This window comes from Erpetoichthys calabaricus, chromosome 18 (genome assembly GCF_900747795.2).
Source record: "Erpetoichthys calabaricus chromosome 18, fErpCal1.3, whole genome shotgun sequence".
Classification (NCBI taxonomy): domain Eukaryota; kingdom Metazoa; phylum Chordata; class Cladistia; order Polypteriformes; family Polypteridae; genus Erpetoichthys; species Erpetoichthys calabaricus.
Window position 1 is genome coordinate 78857144 of NC_041411.2, and position 22795 is coordinate 78879938.

The 22795-nt window shown below is 46.7% G+C and overlaps 1 protein-coding gene across 2 annotated transcripts in view; it reads left to right on the forward strand.

The window, feature by feature from the left end:
• Positions 1 to 22795, forward strand: part of LOC127526206 (FYVE, RhoGEF and PH domain-containing protein 5-like) — a 189316-nt gene that overhangs the window by 13032 nt on the left and 153489 nt on the right. For both annotated transcript variants that reach the window (XM_051920996.1, XM_051920998.1), the window contains exon 2: positions 18860 to 21578. In XM_051920996.1, the coding sequence (XP_051776956.1) occupies positions 18860 to 21578 (2719 nt within the window). The remainder of the gene's footprint in view (positions 1 to 18859; positions 21579 to 22795) is intronic.

Here is a 22795-nt window from a genome sequence, read left to right on the forward strand (position 1 = left end):
TAATGACTTCAATCAATCAATCAATCAATCAATCAATACATCTATCAATCAGTTTTTTGTAAGGAGCCATCTAACATACTGTACATTAGTACAGTTAAGGCACGGAATTCATTTTTTGATTCCTTTTGTTCAATCAATCAATCAGTAAGTCTATTATAAGGCAGCAATATGATAATACACACATATTATCAATTTTGCTTAGAAATTCACATTTAAATACGCTTTTTCAATCTCTGTCAGTCAATTTACATCCGTCAGTCGGTCTTTTGCAAGCACTTATCTAATTTTGATTTGTTGTTTCTAATCAATGAATCAATCAGTCAGACCTTCATGAAAAAAGTTTTTTTAATATGATAAAGGTACACACATTAGCATGAGGGTTACTTAGAAATGCAGTTATTTAATTGACTCTTTTCCTATCTATCTATTATATAGTGCCTTTCATATCTATCTTAGTGGCAACACCACCTATCCACAGTGCAAATCCTGCCGACTACGCCAAGTGCTTTATTGTAGAATCATATCATGCTCCAGTCCACCCTAAGTATCTATCTATCTATCTATCTATCTATCTATCTATCTATCTATCTATCTATCTATCTATCTATCTATCTATCTATCTATCTATCTATCTCTCTCAGTGTTTTGTAACACACTGTACATTAGCACAGTTCAGGCAAGGAATTCATATTTTGTTTCCTTTTGTCTAACTAATCAGTCAATCAGTACGTCTATTATAAGGCAGCAATATGATACACACACACACATACTGTATATTATCAGAATGTTGCTTAGAAATACACAGTCAGTCTTTCATATAATTAAGGTACATACCATATATTAGCACCGTTGTGACAGCAAATACATATTTTGATTACTTTTTTTTTCTTCTAATCAATGAACCAATCAGTCTGCCTTTCATAATAAAGTTTTTGAATATGTTAAAGGTGCGTTTATTAGCACAGGGTTAAATGTCACTTAATTAATGACTCTTTTCCAGTCGGTCAGCCTTTCATAAGGAGCTCTTTAATGTCCCGTTTATTTCTGTATTCGCCCTTCATTGGACTTTGAGTGGTTTTGTTGAAGTCACATAACGAGTCGCTTCGTGAGAACTGAACACGGTAACGTTGTGATATCTGACATCAGGAGACTGATGGCCGTTGGTGAAGGTCTGAAAACTGCTGGCAGGTTTACATCACACATAAAATGAGGAAAATGACCACAGGGAGAAGGTAATGACATTAAAGGAAGCACGTGGCGCTGAAGATGTCCATCCGCCTCTTTTTGAACTCTCCTAATCCAGATCAGGGTCACCGGTATGAGGTCTGAAACAGACGCCAAGCCCAGGCAGGGTGCCAGTCTGTCCTCTCATTTCAGTTATTCTAATTCAGGGTGCCTTTCAAGCTGTTTCACCTCTGTAACTCATATGGCTCTGATGAATTAATTCAAACTGTGAATCATTTGTCACACCAGGATTCTTCAAAGTCATGATCTTCCAGGAGAAAAAAAAAAAAAAGGTCGATTTGAAAGAAATCAGGTATGCCAGAGAGAGCGGCCCCCTGTAACGGGATGATCAATCTGCTGCTGTCTTGTGTCTTCCCACCAGTGAATCTGTATTCACCCAGCACAGCGCCCCGCTTCATGGCTGGCATGTGAGACAAATGTGGAAAGCAGCTGCCTGTAGGTGCCAGGCCATCAGCAACACTTGACTGGGAGGACCCCCCCCCCCCTTTCACTCTTCGATTGATGATTTTAAATATTAACACACCCGGAACTCCAAGGAAGGCCAATTTCATCGATTCCTGTTATGAATGTCAATGCAGCACTCAAAACTTACATGGGTGACCCCACTTTGCTCATCGATGCTCGATTCAAATATTAGCACAACAGTAAAAACTCCAAGGGGGGCCCCTCCACTCTTCATGTCCTGATTTGCATATTAGTGTGCAAAAAACAACAAGGGGGGACCCCCTTCACTTATAGATAATTTAAATATTAGTTCACCTGAAACCCCAAGGGAGACCAACCTCATTGATTCCTGATACAAATTCCAGTGTAGCAGTCAAAACTGCAAGGGGGGACCCCCCCCCTTCATTCTCGATTCAGATAATAACACAACACTAAAAACTCCAAGGGGGACCCCTCCAGCTCCTCATTCCATGATCTGTATATCAGTATGCTTTAAACACCTAGGGGGTCAACTACCCCTCCCCCCCCATTGGCATTTTTGATTGCACCCCCTGGCAAGCTAGCAGAAGCTCGGTGTCAAAATAATTTTGCATCCTTCCTGACGCCATTTTGTTTCTGTGTGGGCGTCGTCATTTGGCGGATTCCGTTGCTATGACACGAGTCCTGGTTTCTAGGGGTGTGGCTTTGAAGCTGACGACTCAAGGGCTCAGTTAGGTTGAAAGCTCAACTCAGCAGTGGCCGAGTTTGCAGATAAGCCTTTCCTTAAAGATCCATCCATCCATTCTCCAACCCTCTATATCCTAAGGGTCATGGGGGGTCTGCTGGAGCCATTCCCAGCCAACACAGGGCGCAAGGCAGGAACCAAACCCCGGGCAGGGCGCCAGCCCTCCGCAGTATTCCTTAAAGATTTCTTTGATATTTTCCGATAGCAATCGTTTGACTTTGGTGTCTACGTGTAGATTTCGGTTATGACGAGAGTGTTTTGACTTCCCAGTTTTGGCCTTTTGAGTGTTTTGATTTTGCTGGGTCTCATACTACCTCCCCATATCGAGAAAGTACTGTCGAAGATATAGATATTATATATAATATAAAAGTATATAGGTGGCACGGTGGCGCAGTGGGTAGTGAGACCTGAGGACCTGAGGTTCGATTCCCGGGTCCTCCCTGCGTGGAGTTTGCATGTTCTCCCCGTGTCTGCGTGGGTTTCCTCCCACAGTCCAAAGACATGCAGGTTAGGTGGATTGGCGATCCTAAATTGGCCCTAGTGTGTGCTTGGTGGGTGTGTCCTGTGGTGGGTTGGCACCCTGCCCGGGATTGTTTCCTGCCTTGTGCCCTGTGTTGGCTGGGATTGGCTCCAGCAGACCCCTGTGACCCTGTGTTCGGATTCAGCGGGTTGGAAAATGGATAGATGGATAAAAGTATATATAAAAAGTGTATTTCTCCTTGTTAAGAATACTTTGCGTTCTTTCTGTTTCTCTGTGGGTGGCACCATTTTGTGGATCTCATTGCTCTGATGCCAGTCCCAGTCCCTGGGTGGTGATTTCTAAGGTCAAGTTGTCCCTGCTTTTATTCCACTCCCCACGTTGACTGCTGGAACTCCCTACTGGTAGAAGCCCCTTCTAATCTGTCAGCTCCAGGTGGTTCAAAACTCTGCTCTAAGGGTCTTCACACAGACCCTTGCAGCCACCCCGCTCCGCCTTCACTGACTCCCGGGTTCTAATAGGATTTAACTGAAAATTCTATTGCTAACCGGACTACATCAGTAACCCCCTCCATCACTCTACGCCTCCTCACCCACTGAGGTCCACCGACTCTGGCCGTCTCGTTGTGCCCCATACTATCCTGCCCTCTGTGAGTGGCAGACCCTTCAGCTCCATGGCATTCAGACTTTCGAATGACTTTCTTCAATTAATGAGATCAGATGACTCAATTTCTTCTTTTAAAAAACGAGGGGGCTCTGCTCCCTTCTACTCGCTTTGCTCAATGGGTGCCTGCTATCTCGAGGCTGAGCCGCTCAAAGGGCCACGGGGCGCCCCTCCGTTAGAGATAGTGATCGTATTTAAAGAGATGGCATATTGAAGAGTAAGAGGGTGCGTGGGAGGAAGACGGTTTGGTCCTTAGTTATTATCAACAGAAAACCAGTTACTCTACAACTGTCTATTTAAAATACCAATGAATATTAAAACATAATAAAAACTAAATAATTTAAATGACATTAACGCCTTGTCAAAAACAATATTATGATTATCCATCCCGCTATATCCTAACCACAGGGTCACGGGGGGTCTGCTGGAGCCAATCCCAGCCAACACAGGGCGCAAGGCAGGAAACAAACGCCACCTCACCGCAGGGCACACACACAGGACAATTTGGAATCGCCAATCCACCTAACCTGCATGTCTTTGGACTGCGGGAGGAAACCCACGCAGACACGGGGAGAACATGCAAACTCCATGCAGGGCGGACCTGGGAAGTGAACCCGGGTCACCTAACTGAGCAGCAGCGCTACCCACTGCGCCACCGTGCCGTCCTATTATGATTATTATATTATTAAATACTAGCCGTCCCCACGGCTCCGCCCATGTGGTCGTGAAACGGGACAGTGTGGAGGGTCCCGCCCGGCTCCCCACTCCTGACGTCACGCTTCCCCTCCTCTTGGCCCACCACCTCTGTCTCGGATTAACGTGAGTGTAGCGCTCCTGCAAGCGAACTCTGATTCTTAGCACCTTGAGAGAAGTTGCAAAATCAACCGGAATGTTCAAGCAAATTGCAGACAAAAACCCGATGTAAATCCATGAAGTTGTTCTGTCGTGAAAAGCGGACAGACAGAGAGAGACGCTGGATTTTGTATATATAGAGAGATTTAATTTTAAATTATGAAATGGTGTTATATGAATTATTATTATTTTTTTTCTGGTCCTTCTCTTTCAAAACATTGTCTTCCTGTTTAAGCCAGTATGGCGCCCGTGAACTGCTTTATGATGCTGCGCATGCAGACGTAGCCGGGGTGATCTACAGGGGGCGCCACAGAGCCCGCAACCCCAAACACGAAGGCACAGACACGTCCTGGGATTTATTTCAAAGCAATACCTTTGTCTGACAATTTATCATTTTTGTTCTCCCACTGCTACTCCTTCGAGGTGAGTGTTACCCGTCTCCTCTCCTAGATGCGACTCGCCTGCAACAGGCAGTGCGGCCCTTTTTATTGCATTTTATTCGGGTGCATTTTGAAGTCTCACAAAGTCCCTTCAGCGCCCCCTGGTGGCACCCACAGGGCTGACCCAAAGAAATACAATTCCCGTGATGCCTCATGGATATCAGCAGGGGCATCGTAGCCCAGGGACGCTGGCACCTAGCGTATGGTGGGGGAGACAATGACCTGAACGTACTTCCTTCCCCTGTCCTTGTGTGATGCTGGTGTTCTGACCCAGTAAGGATCCCAAATCATCTCCAGCTGGGTTGCAAGTCCTAGCGTGTCGTCCCTCACTCCACGTCCATCCAGTCTCTTGGTGATGCTTTAGGGTCAGGACTCAAAGTGTTATGATGACTTGTATTTATAACACAATGACCTGCTGAGACCCTCTAATATAAAAGGCGATAACTGAACACCGCTTTTGAAATAAAGAGTTGACCGGCCAGTTAAAACTGGTCACCCTTACAGATATATATATATATATATATAGGCAGAGTGGTGGCTCTGCACTGGCAATCGGAAGGTTGTCGGTTCGAATCCCGTAAAATGCCAATAGGGACTCTGCATCTGTTGGGTCCTTGAGCAAGGCCCTTAACCTGAGAAAAGCGCTATATAAATGCAAAGAATTTATTATTATTATATTAACAAGCAATCCCATCAGCACGTCCTGAGACCTTCTGCAGGTCTACTCTGGCACCTCACCCTGGCCATGCATGGCTGCACGGATGTGGTGCCGTAGTCCTCTGGAGATTTTTATAGCAGCCATACCCACCTGCATTTCACAACTCGTAATCCACCTGTTTCAGGCCTGGCCACTACTTAGATGAAGGACCATCTTGGAAAAGCTTGGCTAGACGGTTGGTGAAGTGTTGATGTGGTCAGAAGAGGGTGCTGCCCGGTGTTCGCCATAAGCAAAATGACGGGGCACAGGGCATGACACAAGAGGCAATCTTGACCATAATAATAATAATAATAATAATAATTCATTACATTTATATAGCAAGGTGTTTTACGTAGACAGTGAAGTGTTGATGTGGTCAGAAGAGGGTGCTGCCCGGTGTTCTGTGTGTGGATCCCAATGCCCCAATGCAGTGTCGGGGAAGCTGTGCTGTACAAATTGGTGCCAGCCTTCGGATGAGACCTACAACAGAGGTCCTGACTCTCTCTGTGGTCATAAAAGATCCCGGATTAGGGTGCCCCCCCCCCCCCCCCATGTCCTGGCTGAAGTGCCAAGCTCAGCCTTTTCCATCGCTTGTCTCCTATTGGCTATCAGCCTCTCTCACCCCTTGAGTGTACTGGTCACAAGAATGGCTGCCATGGCATCATTCAAGTCGAAGCCGCACAGTGGCGGTGGTTCCCCATTGTCTACGTAAAACACCTTGCTATATAAATGTAATGAATTATTATTATTATTATTATTATTATAAAGGCAAAGATTGCCTCTTGTGTCATGCCCCGTGCCCCGTCATTTTGCTTATGGCGAACACTCCCTGCATTTATGTGGGCAAAGTTTCACCGATTAAACTTCAGTTAAAGTTGAGCGCTCTGATAATGAGAAGACAGCAGTGAAGCTCCCTGCCCTGTAAAATTGGCCATTAATTTGGGCAATAATATTTAATTTGGGATTTTATTCTCATAAAAAAGAACCTTTTTCTCAAGAGGTAGCCATAATCGCGCTTAACGGGCTCATTATCACAGCGCCGCTCTTTGCTGTACCCTACTAAAGGGCTCCCGTGCGACTTTAATATTAAATTTCATTATTGCTTTATTATTCAGCTTTATTAAGTTAAAAAAAAAAAAACAAATCAAAATGTTGATGGGTTGTACAGCTAATGCCCCCCATGTCTTGTAACGTTTACAAATGGCGGCGGTGAGAGCGCTCCGAATTGCTCTCCGTCCTATTCTTTTTACTTGCTAGCGGCCGACAGAGCTCTCCCTCCGCACTCGCGGCTTCTTCTTCTTCTTCTTCCTCCTCCTCCCCTTCTTTTCTTTATTTCTTTATTTTTTGCTTTCCTTCCCTGATGGCCCTGGGCATCACACAATATTCATTTCTATTTCAGCACAGTACCCCCATTGATTTTGTGTACGCCAGAAAACGCGGATTGTTGCACTATTTATTTTCTGGCCTCGAGAGATCTGCCGGGTGCTTTGTTAGAATTTTATGATCGTTTAATGAAAAATTCAATAGGCGGCGGATGAAACATTTTAATGCCCCGGCTGCCTGGTCCTCGGATCTTTTGTAATTTCAAACTTTAACATTCCCAGAGGGGCTTTGCATGTGCAAGTCTTTCAATAAAACAAATCGTCAATGCATTTTAACTAAATATTTAATGCGGTGTAGAGCATTACAGTTAAAAGTATCGATTCCCGTTAACAATACTGTATATTCTTGGAAAGCCCCACATGATTTTTTTCCCCCCAGGGATGGCATCCCACACACGAATCCACAAGTCTTTTATTTTTTTTTTTCCTGATCTGCCAGGTGTCAGCACTTGCCCCTGATTAGTGTGTCATAAAGCCCAATGCCCCCCCCACTACAACCCGGCCACCAGAGCTCATCGTCATTAGCTAATAAGGGTCTGATCAGGTTTACTTCGGCAGGATACTTCCAATTAAGAGCCCAGCAACTAATTTATGGCAATGAAGGCACGTTCAACATTTGTGCCAGACGTTTTTAATTGCCGTCTTAAAACTGCACCTGGAAGCGGCTTTCTGTTCCTAATCATAACTGTGAGCAACTGTAGTGGTCTTCAGAAGAGACGTCTGGTGCCTCCTGCTCTGACTGCAACTTCGACAATCAATCAATCAATCAATCAATCAATCAATAGGCTGGCAGTGCCGTCCAATGCCTGAGGCCTCTGCGTTCATACCCTGCTTCTGACTAAAGCACTGCATTGTGTTGGACGACAAAGATTTTGAAAAGAAGTGGGAGGTCAGGGTGATGTTTGTAGGTGGGTGCAGAATTGGCTCAGACACAGAAAGCAGAAGGTGATGGTGCAAAGAACCTCATCAGAAGTTAAGAGTGGTGTCCAGCAGGGGGCAGTGCTGCTGCTGTCCATCCATCCATCCATTGTCTCCCGCTTATCCGAGGTCGGGTCGCGGGGGCAGCAGCTTGAGCAGAGATGCCCAGACTTCCCTCTCCCCGGCCACTTCTTCTAGCTCTTCCGGGAGAATCCCAAGGCGTTCCCAGGCCAGTCGAGAGACATAGTCCCTCCAGCGTGTCCTGGGTCTTCCCCGGGGCCTCCTCCCGGTTAGACGTGCCCGGAACACCTCACCAGGGAGGCGTCCAGGAGGCATCCTGATCAGATGCCCGAGCCACCTCATCTGACTCCTCTCGATGCGGAGGAGCAGCGGCTCTACTCTGAGCCCCTCCTGGATGACTGAGCTTCTCACCCTATCTTTAAGGGAAAGCCCAGACACCCTGCGGAGGAAACTCATTTCAGCCGCTTGTATTCGCGATCTCGTTCTTTTGGTCACTACCCATAGCTCATGACCATAGGTGAGGGTAGGAACATAGATCGACTGGTAAATTGAGAGCTTCGCCTTGCGGCTCAGCTCCTTTTTCACCACGACAGACCGATGCAATGCCCGCATTACTGCGGATGCCGCACCGATCCGCCTGTCGATCTCACGCTCCATTCTTCCCTCACTCGTGAACAAGACCCCGAGATACTTGAACTCCTCCACTTGGGACAGGATCTCGCTACCAACCCTGAGAGGGCACTCCACCCTTTTCCGGCTGAGGACCATGGTCTCGGATTTGGAGGTGCTGATTCCTATCCCAGCCGCTTCACACTCAGCTGCGAACCGATCCAGAGAGAGCTAAAGATCACGGCCTGATGAAGCAAACAGGACAACATCATCTGCAAAAAGCAGTGACCCAATCCTGAGCCCACCAAACCGGACCCCCTCAACACCCTGGCTGCGCCTAGAAATTCTGTCCATAAAAGTTATGAACAGAATCGGTGACAAAAGCAAGCCCTGGCGGAGTCCAACTCTCACTGGAAACGGGTTCGACTTACTGCCGGCAATGCGGACCAAGCTCTGACACCGGTTGTACAGGGACCGAACAGCCCTTATCAGGGGGGCCGGTACCCCATACTCTCGGAGTACCCCCCACAGGATTCCCCGAGGGACACGGTCGAATGCCTTTTCCAAGTCCACAAAACACATGTAGACTGGTTGGGCAAACTCCCATGCACCCTCCAGGACCCTGCTAAGGGTAGAGAGCTGGTCCACTGTTCCGCGACCAGGACGAAAACCACACTGTTCCTCCTGAATCCGAGGCTCGACTATCCGACGGACCCTCCTCTCCAGGACCCCTGAATAGACTTTTCCAGGGAGGCTGAGGAGTGTGATCCCTCTGTAGTTGGAACACACCCTCCGATCCCCTTTCTTAAAGAGGGGGACCACCACCCCCGGTCTGCCAATCCAGAGGCACTGTCCCTGATGTCCATGCGATGTTGCAGAGGCGTGTCAGCCAAGACAGTCCTACAACATCCAGAGCCTTGAGGAACTCCGGGCGTATCTCATCCACCCCCGGGGCCCTGCCACCAAGGAGGTTTTTTGACCACCTCGGTGACCTCAGTCCCAGAGATGGGGGAGCCCACCTCCGAGTCCCCAGGCTCTGCTTCCTCATTGGAAGGCATGTTAATGGGATTGAGGAGGTCTTCGAAGTACTCCCCCCACCGACCCACAACGTCCCGAGTCGAGGTCAGCAGCGCACCATCCCCACCATATACAGTGTTGACACTGCACTGCTTCCCCTTCCTGAGATGCCGGATGGTGGACCAGAATCTCCTCGAAGCCGTCCGAAAGTCGTTCTCCATGGCCTCCCCAAACTCCTCCCACGCCCGAGTTTTTGCCTCAGCAACCACCAAAGCCGTATTCCGCTTGGCCTGCCGGTACCTATCAGCTGCCTCCGGGGTCCCACAGGACAAAAGGGTCCTGTAGGACTCCTTCTTCAGCTTGACGGCATCCTTCACCGCCGGTGTCCACCAACGGGTTCGGGGATTGCCGCCATGACAGGCACCGACCACCTTACGGCCACAGCTCCGGTCAGCTGCCTCAACAATAGAGGCACGGAACATGGCGCATTCGGACTCAATGTCCCCCACCTCCCCCGGTATGTGGTCGAAGTTCTGCCGGAGGTGGGAGTTGAAGCTACTTCTGACAGGGGGCTCTGCCAGACGTTCCCAGCAGACCCTCACAACACGTTTGGGCCTACCAGGCCTGACCGGCATCCTCCCCCACCATCAAAGCCAACTCACCACCAGCTGGTGATCAGTTGACAGCTCCGCCCCTCTCTTCACCCGAGTGTCCAAGACATGTGGCCGCAAGTCCGACGACACGAGCACAAAGTCGATCATCGAACTGAGGCCTAGGGTGTCCTGGTGCCAAGTGCACATATGAACACCCCTATGCTTGAACATGGTGTTCGTTATGGACAATCCGTGACGAGCACAGAAGTCCAATAACAAAACACCGCTCGGGTTCAGATCGGGGGGGCCATTCCTCCCAATCACGCCCTTCCAGGTCTCACTGTCATTGCCCACGTGAGCATTGAAGTCTCCCAGCAGAACGAGGGAGTCCCCAGAAGGTATGCCCTCTAGCACCCCCTCCAGGGACTCCAAAAAGGGTGGGTACTCCGAACTGCTGTTCGGTGCATACGCACAAACAACAGTTAGGACCCGTCCCCCCACCCGAAGGCGAAGGGAGGCTACCCTCTCGTCTACTGGGGTAAACCCCAATGTACAGGCTCCAAGTCGGGGGGCAATAAGTATACCCACACCTGCTCGGCGCCTCTCACTGGGGGCAACTCCAGAGTGGTACAGAGTCCAGCCCCTCTCAAGGAGATTGGTTCCAGAGTCCAAGCTGTGCGTCGAGGTGAGTCCGACTATATCTAGCCGGAACCTCTCAACTTCGCGTACTAGCTCAGGCTCCTTCCCCTTCAGAGAGGTGACATTCCACGTCCCAAGAGCCAGCTTCTGTAGCCGAGGATCGGACCACCAAGGTCCCCGCCTTCGGCCACCACCCAACTCACACTGCACCCGACCTCCTTGGCCCCTCCCATAGGTGGTGAGCCCATGGGAAGGGGGACCCACGTTGCCTCTTCGGGCTGTGCCCGGCCGAGCCCCATGGGTGCAGGCCCGGCCACCAGGTGCTCGCCATCGAGCCCCACCTCCAGGCCTGGCTCCAGAGTGGGGCCCCGGTGACCCGCGTCCGGGCAAGGGAAAACGGCGTCCAAAGTTTTCATTCATCATAGAAGGTTTGAACCGCTCTTTGTCTCATCCCTCACCTAGGACCAGTTTGCCTTGGGTGGCCCTACCAGGGGCATAAAGCCCCGGACAACAGAGCTTCTAGGATCATTGGGACACGCAAACCCCTCCACCACGATAAGGTGGCGGTTAAAGGAGGGGGCTGCTGCTATTGTTCCATCCATTAATCCATTATCCAACCCGCTATATCCTAATTACAGGGTCACGGGGGGTCTGTTGGAGCCAATCCCAGCCAACACAAGGTGCAATGCAGGAAACAAACCCCGGGCAGAGTGCCAGCCCACCGCAGGGCACACACTAGGGACAATTTAGGATCACCAATGCACCTAACCTGCATGTCTTTGGACTGTGGGAGGAAACCCACGCAGACACGGGGAGAACATGCAAACTCCACGCAGGGAGGACCCGGGAAGCGAACCAGAGGTCTCCTAACTGCGAGGCAGCAGCGCTACCCACTTGCGCCACCATAGCTGGAAACTTGTTAAGGAGAAATTTTGCACAAACATTAGGAAGTTTCTCTTCACACAGAGAACCACAGACACATGGAATAAGTGACCAAGTGGTGTGGTGGACAGGAGGACTTTAGGGACCTTCAAAACTCAGCTGTTTTTTTTAAGTGGATAGGACTGGTGAGCTTTGTTGGGCTTGTTCTTTTCCAGATTGTTCTAATGGTCTAACTTCTGGGTGTATATTATGGATTTTTGAATCCCAAAAATCACCTTTAAATTCTCCTGTCCCATATCGTTTTATTGCCATTGCCTGTTTTCATGGTTTCCTCGTATATTCTATGTGCTACTGGAACATCTGTAGTGATCTGAAAGCAGTGGCCCTTCTTCTTCTTCCTCTTCCTCCTCCTCCAATGGAGTTCTTAATCATGTCATTGGCTTCTGTGATTTTCTTGACGCTCAGCAGATGTCACCAGTCTTCTTTTCCTTTCTGCCATGTCACTTCGTTCACCTGTCACTTTTCCATAGGAAACCCACGAGTGCAGGTCAGTTTGCCGAGGTTAGTGGGTGAGAGAATGAAATATAAGTTTGTAGACTTTAAACTCTTAAATCGAAGCACACATTTTAATATTTCACATACCTGACACAGCTCTTCTTGTTATTTTGTACTTCTACCTCGTGAAGTTAACCATTCCATTTCTTATGAGCCCCCTGACTTTGGGTGGTTTACGATAATTCAGACATTTTTTACCTTAAATGCTACTGGTATCAGAGTGTTTAGTAATGACAGACGCCTGACAGATCCTGGGTTCCAATCCCTCTATCATGATGCTCCACCTGTGTTTTCTATCCACGTCTCCAAAGACTGGCAGGTTTCATTAATGGGTGACTCCCAATTGGCCCTCGGGTGGCTGTCTGTGTGTGTCCTTGTGATGGACTAGCAGACTTTTTCCTACCTTGCACCCGATGCTGTCAGGGTGCCCACCGCTCTTATGTGTCCCTCCGCTGGACTAACCAGATTTGAGAATGCTTGTATGTGTAGCATCGCTCATAGGACTCTCCCGGTCCACCTCCGGACCCCAGCCTCCTGTGCTAAGGATGTTGCCCGCACAGCGTCTACTCTGCTAATCACTTCAGCAGCATGCGATGAACAAATTCGAGACACTTGTCGGCTTAGTCTTTATCGGAGTAATTTATATAATTTAGCAAGAGCCAGCAGCTGTAATATCTTGTAGCCTGATCTCCTCTGGGGTTGGAGGCAAGTCAACACTTCAATAGGGCGTCCCCTTGTGAAAAAACCCTCAAGTTGGAGGGCCAGTAGGGGGCACTCCTCCACGTGGATCAGAACGCTCATGGCAGTACGCCAGCGCAGGGACGGCAGGTCCTACAATGCGTGCGTGGAGTGAGATGTTCAAGTGAGGGCCCGGACTCTCTGCGGCACAGGAGGAGAGGATATCTCTGCCCAAGGTGACCTGGCGACATTCCCAGTCAGACTAATCAATCCGCCTCCCAAAGCAACCGTCTGCAGCTAAATGGGCTTTGCAGCTCCTTATCTCTCCGGCGTGGTGGGTGCGCGCAAACCAGCGTGCGCCCCATTCACTCAAGTGCAGCTGACAACTTGCCGGAGACACAATGGCGAGGGACAATCCACCTCCAGCCATTGTCTCTGCTTTGAAGCAAGTGAATGAAACGATTTGGCAGGAGGGAAAAATCAATTGAACGGTCGCCTCCTTAGTGTTTTGTTTGCCCCCCCAGAAAAACGAGAATTATTTTCAACGATAACAAAATGTTATTACGAGTAACAGAAACGTGCAAATACCAAAAACGTCAACAGAAATACAGCAGGGAAGGGCTGAACTGGTTCAGATTTATCACACATCCTCGGTGTGACACGTTTTGAGCCAGCGCACAGTCCGACGTCACAATGGGGACAGTAGACGCGTGTTTCTTTGCATATATTCCTTATCATATTGCCTGAGCATGAGGTGGTAGAATGTCAGCACCTGGTCCATGCCATCGACTTGTCCCTTGTGTAATCGTAGGCTGCCACAGCTCAAGGCTTAGAGTTGCTACTTCAGCCCTCGTGCAGATGAGATAGGAGCCGTGATATGGGGGGACAGTCATCCTGCTTTAGCCCCCCATGTTCAGATTAGACGAACACCAGTGGTTTGGAATCACCACTGTGGCAGACCAGAAGAGTGCCAGGAAGAGCAGGTCAGAGCCCACTGTTAAATGTTCCAAACTTCGTGCAACAACATCTTAAATTAAAAGAAAGCAACTTATCCTCTAACAGGACAAATCAGTAATCAGGCAGGAGAAAAGCCTTTAAATTTAATTACTCCTCGGCAAAATGTCTTAGAGCAGTGGTCTCAAACTCCAGTGCTGGAGGGCCGCAGTGTGGAATATGACCCGGACACAGACAGGCAGACATGTTATTATTACCCCACACACCTTTATTTTGGTGCTCCATAATACAATCAATCACTACTCACAACTCCAATACCCCTCAGCCCAGGCCAACACAATGCCTTCTCTCTGTTTTCTTCAGACCGCCTCCTTCTCCCCTCCAGAGACCTCGTCCTTCTTCCACCCGACTCAAGTCCATCTCTGAAGGGATGCGGCCCCTTTAAACAAGCACCCAGATGTGCTCCAGGTGCGTCCCCGGTAGTGTGGCGGAAGTGCCGGCTGTCTCCCCGGAAGCACTCTGGGTGTCCCTGTTCCTCTACCCCCAGAAGTGCTGCGGTCCAGGGTCCTCCAGGTATTGGGATCCCCCTGGCAGTGACCACGGGCCCCTACAGGGTCGAGCTTCCCAGCTCTGTACCCGCGGTCGCCCCCTCGAGGTCTGGAGGAGGCACAAGCCCTCCTCCGATCTTCTCGGGTGTCCCAGCTGGGTACCACCCCCATCCGGGTACCACAGCAGGCATTCATTCTAACCCTTTGCTTAATGGGTGACCTGTTGTTGCTGCTCATTAACTTCTTTTGAATTCATTTTAATTGACTTGTTCTTGAAGACTCGGACCCCTTAATTCAGGGGTGTTGAACTCCGGTCCTGGAGGGCCGCAATGGTTGCAGGTTTTCATTCTAACCACCTTCTTAATTAGTGACCTGTTTTGCTGCTAATTAACTTTTGCCTTAGTTTTAATTAACTCGACTCAGACCCTTTAGTTCTTTCTATTTCCTTAATTAGCAGCCAAACAATGTGACACAAAATGAACAAACAGGTGACCAGCTAAGCACATTATCTGAACATAAAGAAAGGTGAGGGTCTCGGTAAGTTTGATCTCTCAGGTCAGTAATCAGAAACAGAAAATCAGCAGTTTGGGAAATGTCTGCTGTGGCAGAATGAGAGCAGCAGCAAGCCGTGGAATTAAACAACAGGTTTAATTAACGGCCAGAATTGGCTTCTCATTAAGGAACTGGTTGGAGTTTGAAGCCCCAATTTAGCTGGTCATCTGTTGGCTTGTTTCACGTCTTATTTCTGTTTGGCTGCCATTTAATGAAGAAAAGAATCAATTGAGAGGACTGAATCCTTAAAGACAGGGCTATTAAAAGGAAGGGAAAATTAGTTAATTATCTGTGAAAACTGGTCAACTGTTAGAATGAGAACCTGCAGCCACTGCGGCCCTCCAGGCCTGGAGTTCGACAACCCGTGCCTTAATTGCTTCTTTTTTCCTTAATTATCAGTCAAACAATAATGAGATACAAAATGAGTCAAAGCATGAGCTGTGACCATCATACAATATCTGAAAATAAAGAAAAATGAAGGTCTCAGGAATGTTGATCCGTTCAGATCTCCAAAATATTTTAACGGTGCTCTTAGAAAAGAGAAAATCCACAATTTCAGACATGTCTGCTATTACACAGTGAGAGCAACAACAAGCCATGGAATTAAAGAGCGGGTTTAATGAACGACAGCCACTGGTTGGAGTTTGAGGCCCTGACTGAGTTGGTCTTCTGTTGGCTCACTCACTTCACATTTCATTTCTGTTGAAGGGAAGAAATGAAGCAATTCAGAGGAACGAGAAAAAAAATTCAGGGGAACAAATCTTAAAAAAACAAGTCAATTAAAATGAAAAGAAAAAGGAGTTAATTAGCAGCAAACAACTGGTCACCAATTAAGAAAAGGGTTGGAATGAAAACCTGCAGCCACTGTGGCCCTCCAGCACTGGAATTTGAGACCACTGCATTCTTCAAAAGCAGTCTGTCACAGCCTGGCCAGAACAATCACAGAATGAAAGCAGAAGCTCATACTTATTGATAACTGTGTTAATTACCGTATATACTCACTTTTAAGTTGTCCCATGGATAAGTCAGGCTTGATTTTACCGTATAATTTCCGGTATTTTATAATGTCGGTATAAATCGAATGCGGAAAATTCCCACCATTGGTCCAAGAGATTATGATATGCTAACACCCACCTGAGAGAGTAACTACGGAGCACACGGCCTTTTATTATTCTATGTATTATGCCTACGTGACCACACGGTAATACCCGAACTATTCCGAAGCAACGTTTGCACTGTTTTGTGTTTTTTGTATCTCACACCCTCATGCACTTTTATCGTAACAGTATCTCTTATCTATGATGGAGCGTTCGACCAGAAGAAAATATGAAGCTGGTTTTAAATTAAAAGTCGTCGAAGTGGTGAAAGAACTTGGTAACTGCACTGCTGCAACAAAATTCAGTGTGTCTGAGAAACTGGTGCGAGATTGTAGGAGGCAAGAAAATGTTTTATATGCATTATTGAACGGGTGTATAAGTCGGGGGTTTGATTTTTATGATCGATTTTTTTTTTGGGTTTCAAGACCTGACTTATACACAAGTATATATGTTAATGCTTACAACTCATACTCTGATTGGTTAAAATACATGCGGTGTTTAGCATAGAGCGCAACCAGCCTAAATAAAAGTCCTTCTCCGTTATATCCTTGTTCCTCAGTATCTCTTAGTTCAGACATTACCCTTGAAAGCTCCGCGGATGTGACAGTTGTCCAGTTTTATTGTGTACAGGACGTCAGCTGATCTCTTAATCATATGTTTGGTGTGCTCCTGGTACATTCTTCTCTTTGTTGTTCACTTGACCTGATATGAGTGTACAGGTTTCCGACATTTATTAACCCTTTTATACTTCTAAGAGGGCAAAATCACTCTCCTAAATGATGGTGAGCACTAAGTCTAATTTTTCTTCCACACAAGCAACAGTACACAGTAAGCCTGATCCCGCAGAGGATAATCAACTACTCTGTCCTCAGCGTACTGTTTACCAGATGCAGAAGAGCAGCAACTGAGCCGTCCTTGCGCCACTGCCATTAAGAGATAATGAATTGCCGGTCCCAATAGTATACATATTTTCCCCTTATTCATTACTAGCCGTCCCCTGCGGCTCCCGCCTGCATAGTAGTGAAACAGGACAGTGAGGAGGGTCCTGCCCAGCTCCCCACTCCTGACGTCACGCTTCCCCCTCCCCTCGGTCCAAAGCCTCTCTCTCAGATTAGCGCAAATATATCGCTCATGCAAGCAAACTAGGATTCTTAACGTGATGAGAGAAGTCGCAAAATCAACCGGAATGTTCAAGAAAATTATAGAAAAAAACCCGATCTAAATCCGTTAAGAAGTTCTCTCATTCACTAGCTAAGCGGAGATACGGTACACACCCATTGGCTGGCGCATGAGTGAGGAGGGCCCCGCCGGGATCCCCTCAGCCCACAGACTCTCTCTCTCTCTCGGGTTCACGCAAATAAATTGGTACTGCAAGCGAACTATGACACACAGCGCAATGAGAGAAGTCGCAAAATCAACCGGAATGTTCTAGCAAAAAAAACCCGATCTAAATCCGTTAAGTATTTCTCTTGTGAAAAGCGAACAGACAGACAGATGCTGGATCTTTTATATATATCTATATATATCTCTATATATATATCTATCTATCTATATATATATATATATATATATATATATATATATATATATATATCTATTCATGAGACCATAAACATATTTCATAATAACAGAAATTTCATTATCTCTCTCTCTCTCTCTCTCTCTCTCTCTCTCTCTCTCTCTCTCTCTCTCTCTCTCTATATATATATATATATATATATATATATATATATATATATATATATATATATAATATATATATATATATATATATATAATATATATAATATATATAATATATATAGAGAGAGAGATAATGAAATTTCTGTTATTATGAAATATGTTTATGGTCTCATGAATTTGTTTACAATGGGATTGCACGTGTATATGAGTATCCCTACTGGTGAACTGGTGCCCCACCCATACCTTGAACTCAGTGCTGCTGGGATTGTCTTTTGAGTATATTTTATGTTTTCTTGTGCTAATAATGGTCAGGTCAGGTCAGGTTGGGGCGCATGCACTGGTACAGCACGTTGTTGCACCCACCACATGATGAAACAGCTCAGGATCCTGGTTGGCAACCTCCCAGGAAGTCCAGTCCCACTCTATCTATTTGCCACAGCCAGGTATTATGTGGGCGTCCCCTTGGCCTGGTCCCGCTACTCAGATCCTCAACAATGAGGATCATCCTCGGGTAATGGCGCCACATAGCCGTAGTGCCGTAACTGAGGCTCCCTCACAATGCAGGTCATTTGCCTCATTTGGGACTCCGTGAGCAACACAAAGTCAAACCAAGGGTACCCAAGGTTCTCTGAAGAGACACACATGAAGGAGTCCAGTCTGTGTCTCAGGTCACTGGATAGCGTCCATGTCTCACAAACAGGAAGCACCAGGACTCTAAAGACTTGGACCTTCGTCCTTTCGCAGAGATATCGTGAGCGCCACACACCCCTTTCCAACGTACGCCCGTTTAACGGCTAATAAAGCATAAGATGATATTCTTAAATTCATACAGAAGTCTATTTGAACAGGATAGGATGCAAGGCTTGAATAGGCCTGGACAGGGCGCCAGTCCACCTCAAGGTCCACTCATGCACATAGAGTGTCAACTTAAGTTCGCCAGTTAACCGTAATACAGCCATCTTTAAGGATGTAGAATGAAAACTAGAATCCAAATCATAAAGTAGGTGGAGTGATGGGCCACAGGATGCCTGGATCTGAGGGGCAGCAGTGCCAATCTGTGCCACCCTTGTGTATACGCATGACTAACTCAAAACCTTAATCCTTAAGAAGATGGATCTGTGGGCGGCATGTTAAGAGTTAAAGAGGTCTTACCGATGTTTAACCCTTTGCTTTTATTCTGTGTTTCAGATTGCAAGAAGCCCCCTCTAGCTCCAAAACCAAAGTCACTCAGCCAGCGGTCATCGAAGGTGCCTTCATCCCTGATGTCTAAATCATCATCTAATGTCCGAGGTCCAAGGCCCCCAATTCCTCCCAAGCCAAAGCTGCAGGAAACATTAGAAGAGAAGGACTCCATTTACAAGAACAACAACCTAAACCGATGCATTAATGGGAAGCTGTTGTGCTCCACGCAGGAGATTGATGAGGAATTCAACAACTGCTCAGATCTGGATGATTTTCCAATCTCAGAGGATGGGTACATCATGTATCCAGACGACGAGGGGCTGAACGACGAAGGAGACGAATTTGGAAATGATGACTCGCAGCTGTATGTGCAGTCTCCTGGAGAAAATGGGGATGATGGAGAGGAAAAAGAAGAAGATGAAGAGTGTGAAACTAGGGATTTGGATCACTTTGACAGTGCCGACGAGAGGCAATCGTTTCAGCCAAGTGAACTACGCTTAAGTGCCCTGACCGAAGAACCAGAGAGCGAAGACGAGACAGACTCCGTGCAGCCTAACTACACGAGTGACTGTGAGCATTTAGAGGCTGAGATATCGGAGGATGCCATACCTGACACCGATGTCGACGGGGAAGAGGGTGACGACTGCAGCGTCTGTGAAGATGATCCAGCATTTTCCAGCAGTAACTTCAATGGGGCTGAGGGAGAAGAGTGTGACGCCAAAGGATTTCCAGAAGATGTGTGTGAGAATCCTAACCTGGTAAATGAAGAACACTACAGCAGTGGAGATCCGCTTTATGATTCTTTGGAGGTTGGCACTGAGTTCATCAACATGGATGAGGATCAAACATTAGAGGAAGTGGACACTCGGGATCCGCTTAGTGTTTTGTTTGCGCATGAGCAACAGCAGCAAGATGAGGAAGAGGAGGAAATAGAAGGAGAAGAAGGAGAAGGTTCCCTCATCAATGTCAGACAGAACTGTCCCATCATACCCACAGATGCAATTTCCTACTCAGAAGAGGAAAACCAATCCAACGAAGTGACAGAGGAAGGAGCTACTGAACTTCTAGGAGAGAAGGTGTCTTTATGTAGTCTTTCAGAAGTGGAACAAAACGTATTGTTTTCACAGATCTGTGTAACGCAACCAGAGGGCACAACTATAGAATCTGGAGATGAGGATAAGGTATCCACCCAAGAACTGTCGCTTGAGATTGAAAAAGATGGAATCTCTCTCACAAGTGGAAGATATGTGGAATTACAAAATGCAGAAGACACTGATTTGTTACCTTCTACTCCACCCTTGATGGGCAGTGATACAGTTTTAGAAACACTAAAAGACTGTGAATACTATGGTATTACCCATTCTGAGACTTGCCACCAGGAGGATGATGATGAACTTCAAACTGTTTTACCTGAAGTGATGCAAACCATCAATGTGGATGAGTATTCTCAAGAAAAAGCAGTAACAGATGATGATATGGACTTTGAAGGTCTCATAGTTCCCTACAACGAAGGAACAGAACTAGAAAAAGCGGAGGATACGATCAGTGAGGAACATGTCTATGAAGAAGCAGGGCCGGACATGGACGGTGACAATCTGAGCTATTTCCCTACGGACAGAAAAAGCATTGTGACGAGAACGAGATCTCTTTCTGCCAAGATGCCTGGGTATGTGCCAGAGACTGTGCCTGAGGAGTGCGGTCCAGAATCCGATCCAAACCACACCAACGAATATTGTACCGTGTCCTTGGATAAATACGGCCAACCATTTAGTGAAGGTGAATGCTTTGACGTCAGCCGAGGCAGCACTCCTAAGTCACGACGTTTTATGTTGTATCCCCGCTCATACTCTGTAGAAGGTCGTGATATGCCAATGTCAGTTTATCGAGAAAACGATGGCTCCTTAGCGGAGGATTTTCGAATAAAAAGGAAAGAGGACAATCTATCCCTGCCTTGTTTTATCGGGTCTTCGGGCAGTTTTTCCCAGAGAAGCAACCACCCCTCCAGTGGAATGTCAACTCCCTCCTCCGTGGTAGACATTCCACCTCCCTTTGAACTGGCGTACATCACAAAGAAACCCATAAACAAAAGTACCCCGTCGCTCTCAACAGAAGGCGACTCGCCGGACAAGCAGAAAAAGAAAAAGTCTTCGTTCAAACGATTTCTGACTTTCACGTTCAAAAAGAAAACCGAAAACAAAGTTCACGTGGACGTGAACGTTTCTTCTTCTCGTTCCTCATCCGAATCGAGCCATCACGGACCTGTACGAATTCTCGACATGGATAGACGGAGCATCGGTAGCTCTCCCAAGCCAGTTTCCCGGTCTGGAAAAACACGAGCATCCGATTCGCCATCGACATTTCTATTCTACAAGGACAGCAAACGAAAAGGGACACCAAAAACGTTTAGCAGGAGCGTAGCGAGAGTGGAATCCTTCGAGGATCGCTCCAGGCCGCCGTTCATGCCTCTACCCTTGACAAAGCCCAGGTCTATTTCGTTTCCAAATGCTGATACGTCTGATTACGAGAACATTCCGGCAATAAACTCTGACTACGAAAACATTCAGATTCCTCCAAGGAGACCGACCAGAACTGGAACGTTTACAGAATTTTTTGAGGATCCCAGCCGGGCCCTCTCTTCTGCCAATGAAAACGATGGATATGTTGACATGAGCAGCTTTACCACTTTTGAAAGCAAACCTCAAACACCCGACCAGGAAACTGAAAGGTACTGTAAACTGTTATGTAAGACCTGTTAGCTTTGTTTTTCACGCGGTAAAAAAAAAAAAAAGGAGACGGGACGCTGTACAAATGTTTCTTGCTTATTTTTTTTTCTTATAAAATAGACCTGAATTCACGGTTTTGACGATGGTCTCTCTCACCACGGAAGTGCATTCATCATGTGACAAAACAAAATCGTGGGACCTTGTTTTTTTTCTGAACAAAACACGTGTCGCAACATTTCAATGGAATCTGCTTGTCACATCTGACATGACAGTTCCAGTTGAGAGTAATGAGCCAGTGTGCCAGGTTATTAACTACTAACCCGTAAATAGCGATATTTTAACTGCCACTGTGGACACCTGCAATGAACAATGGATCATTTGTTGCTCTATATTTAATCCAAAAAATACGAGTATTATAACTAACCCTGTGTTTCATATTCAATGCCTTATCAATTTTACAGTGTAAGTTTAAAGTCTTCACTTTACTATTTTATGATAAAAATGGTTTGCAATTTGACGTTACAGTTTTCATTTCTTCACTAACCCTTTACATCCCATGATGACAGAATGGTACGTTTTTATGTGGTCAAGTCAAATCTGTTTAATGAAGTTACAAGAATCGAAGCCACTTGGGTGTTCCGAATATGAAGCCATTGGCTGGGGTCACGACATGGCTAAAGGCGCCGGTGCTCCACCGTTAGTTGACTGCAGCGCGTCTGCATTTCCAGCGTGTACGCACTCCTATTGTATGCTGGGCGCGTTGGTTTTTAAATCGGTCAAAACAGTAAGTAGAGTGTGACGAGTGATCAGTGGTGGAGAATGCGGACGCTTGGGAAACATCAAAGGGGGCAAGGACTTTGCAAATTTGGAATAGGATTCTTTCTATATTTCAGTTATTTTAATATTTATTTCTGTGTGTATTAAGGATTAAACTTGTTAACATTTCATTTTTTTCACTGAAACTATCTTTTGTATTTTATGATTGGGGAGCAATCAGTTCTGATGACATCATACAGCAAAGGTTCATTTGGGTTTTTGGAATTTGTGCAGCTTTATTAAAGAGCAATATGTTGTAAGCATTAGACATATCTCTTAGTATCCTTCATTCATTATAGAAAAGCGGTGGGCATTGTTGTCTGATTTTGATTAGGTGATATCTGCTGACCTGTGTGCCAAAATGTGGATTTGTTTCCTATTTCTTTATTAACGTAGTTCAGAA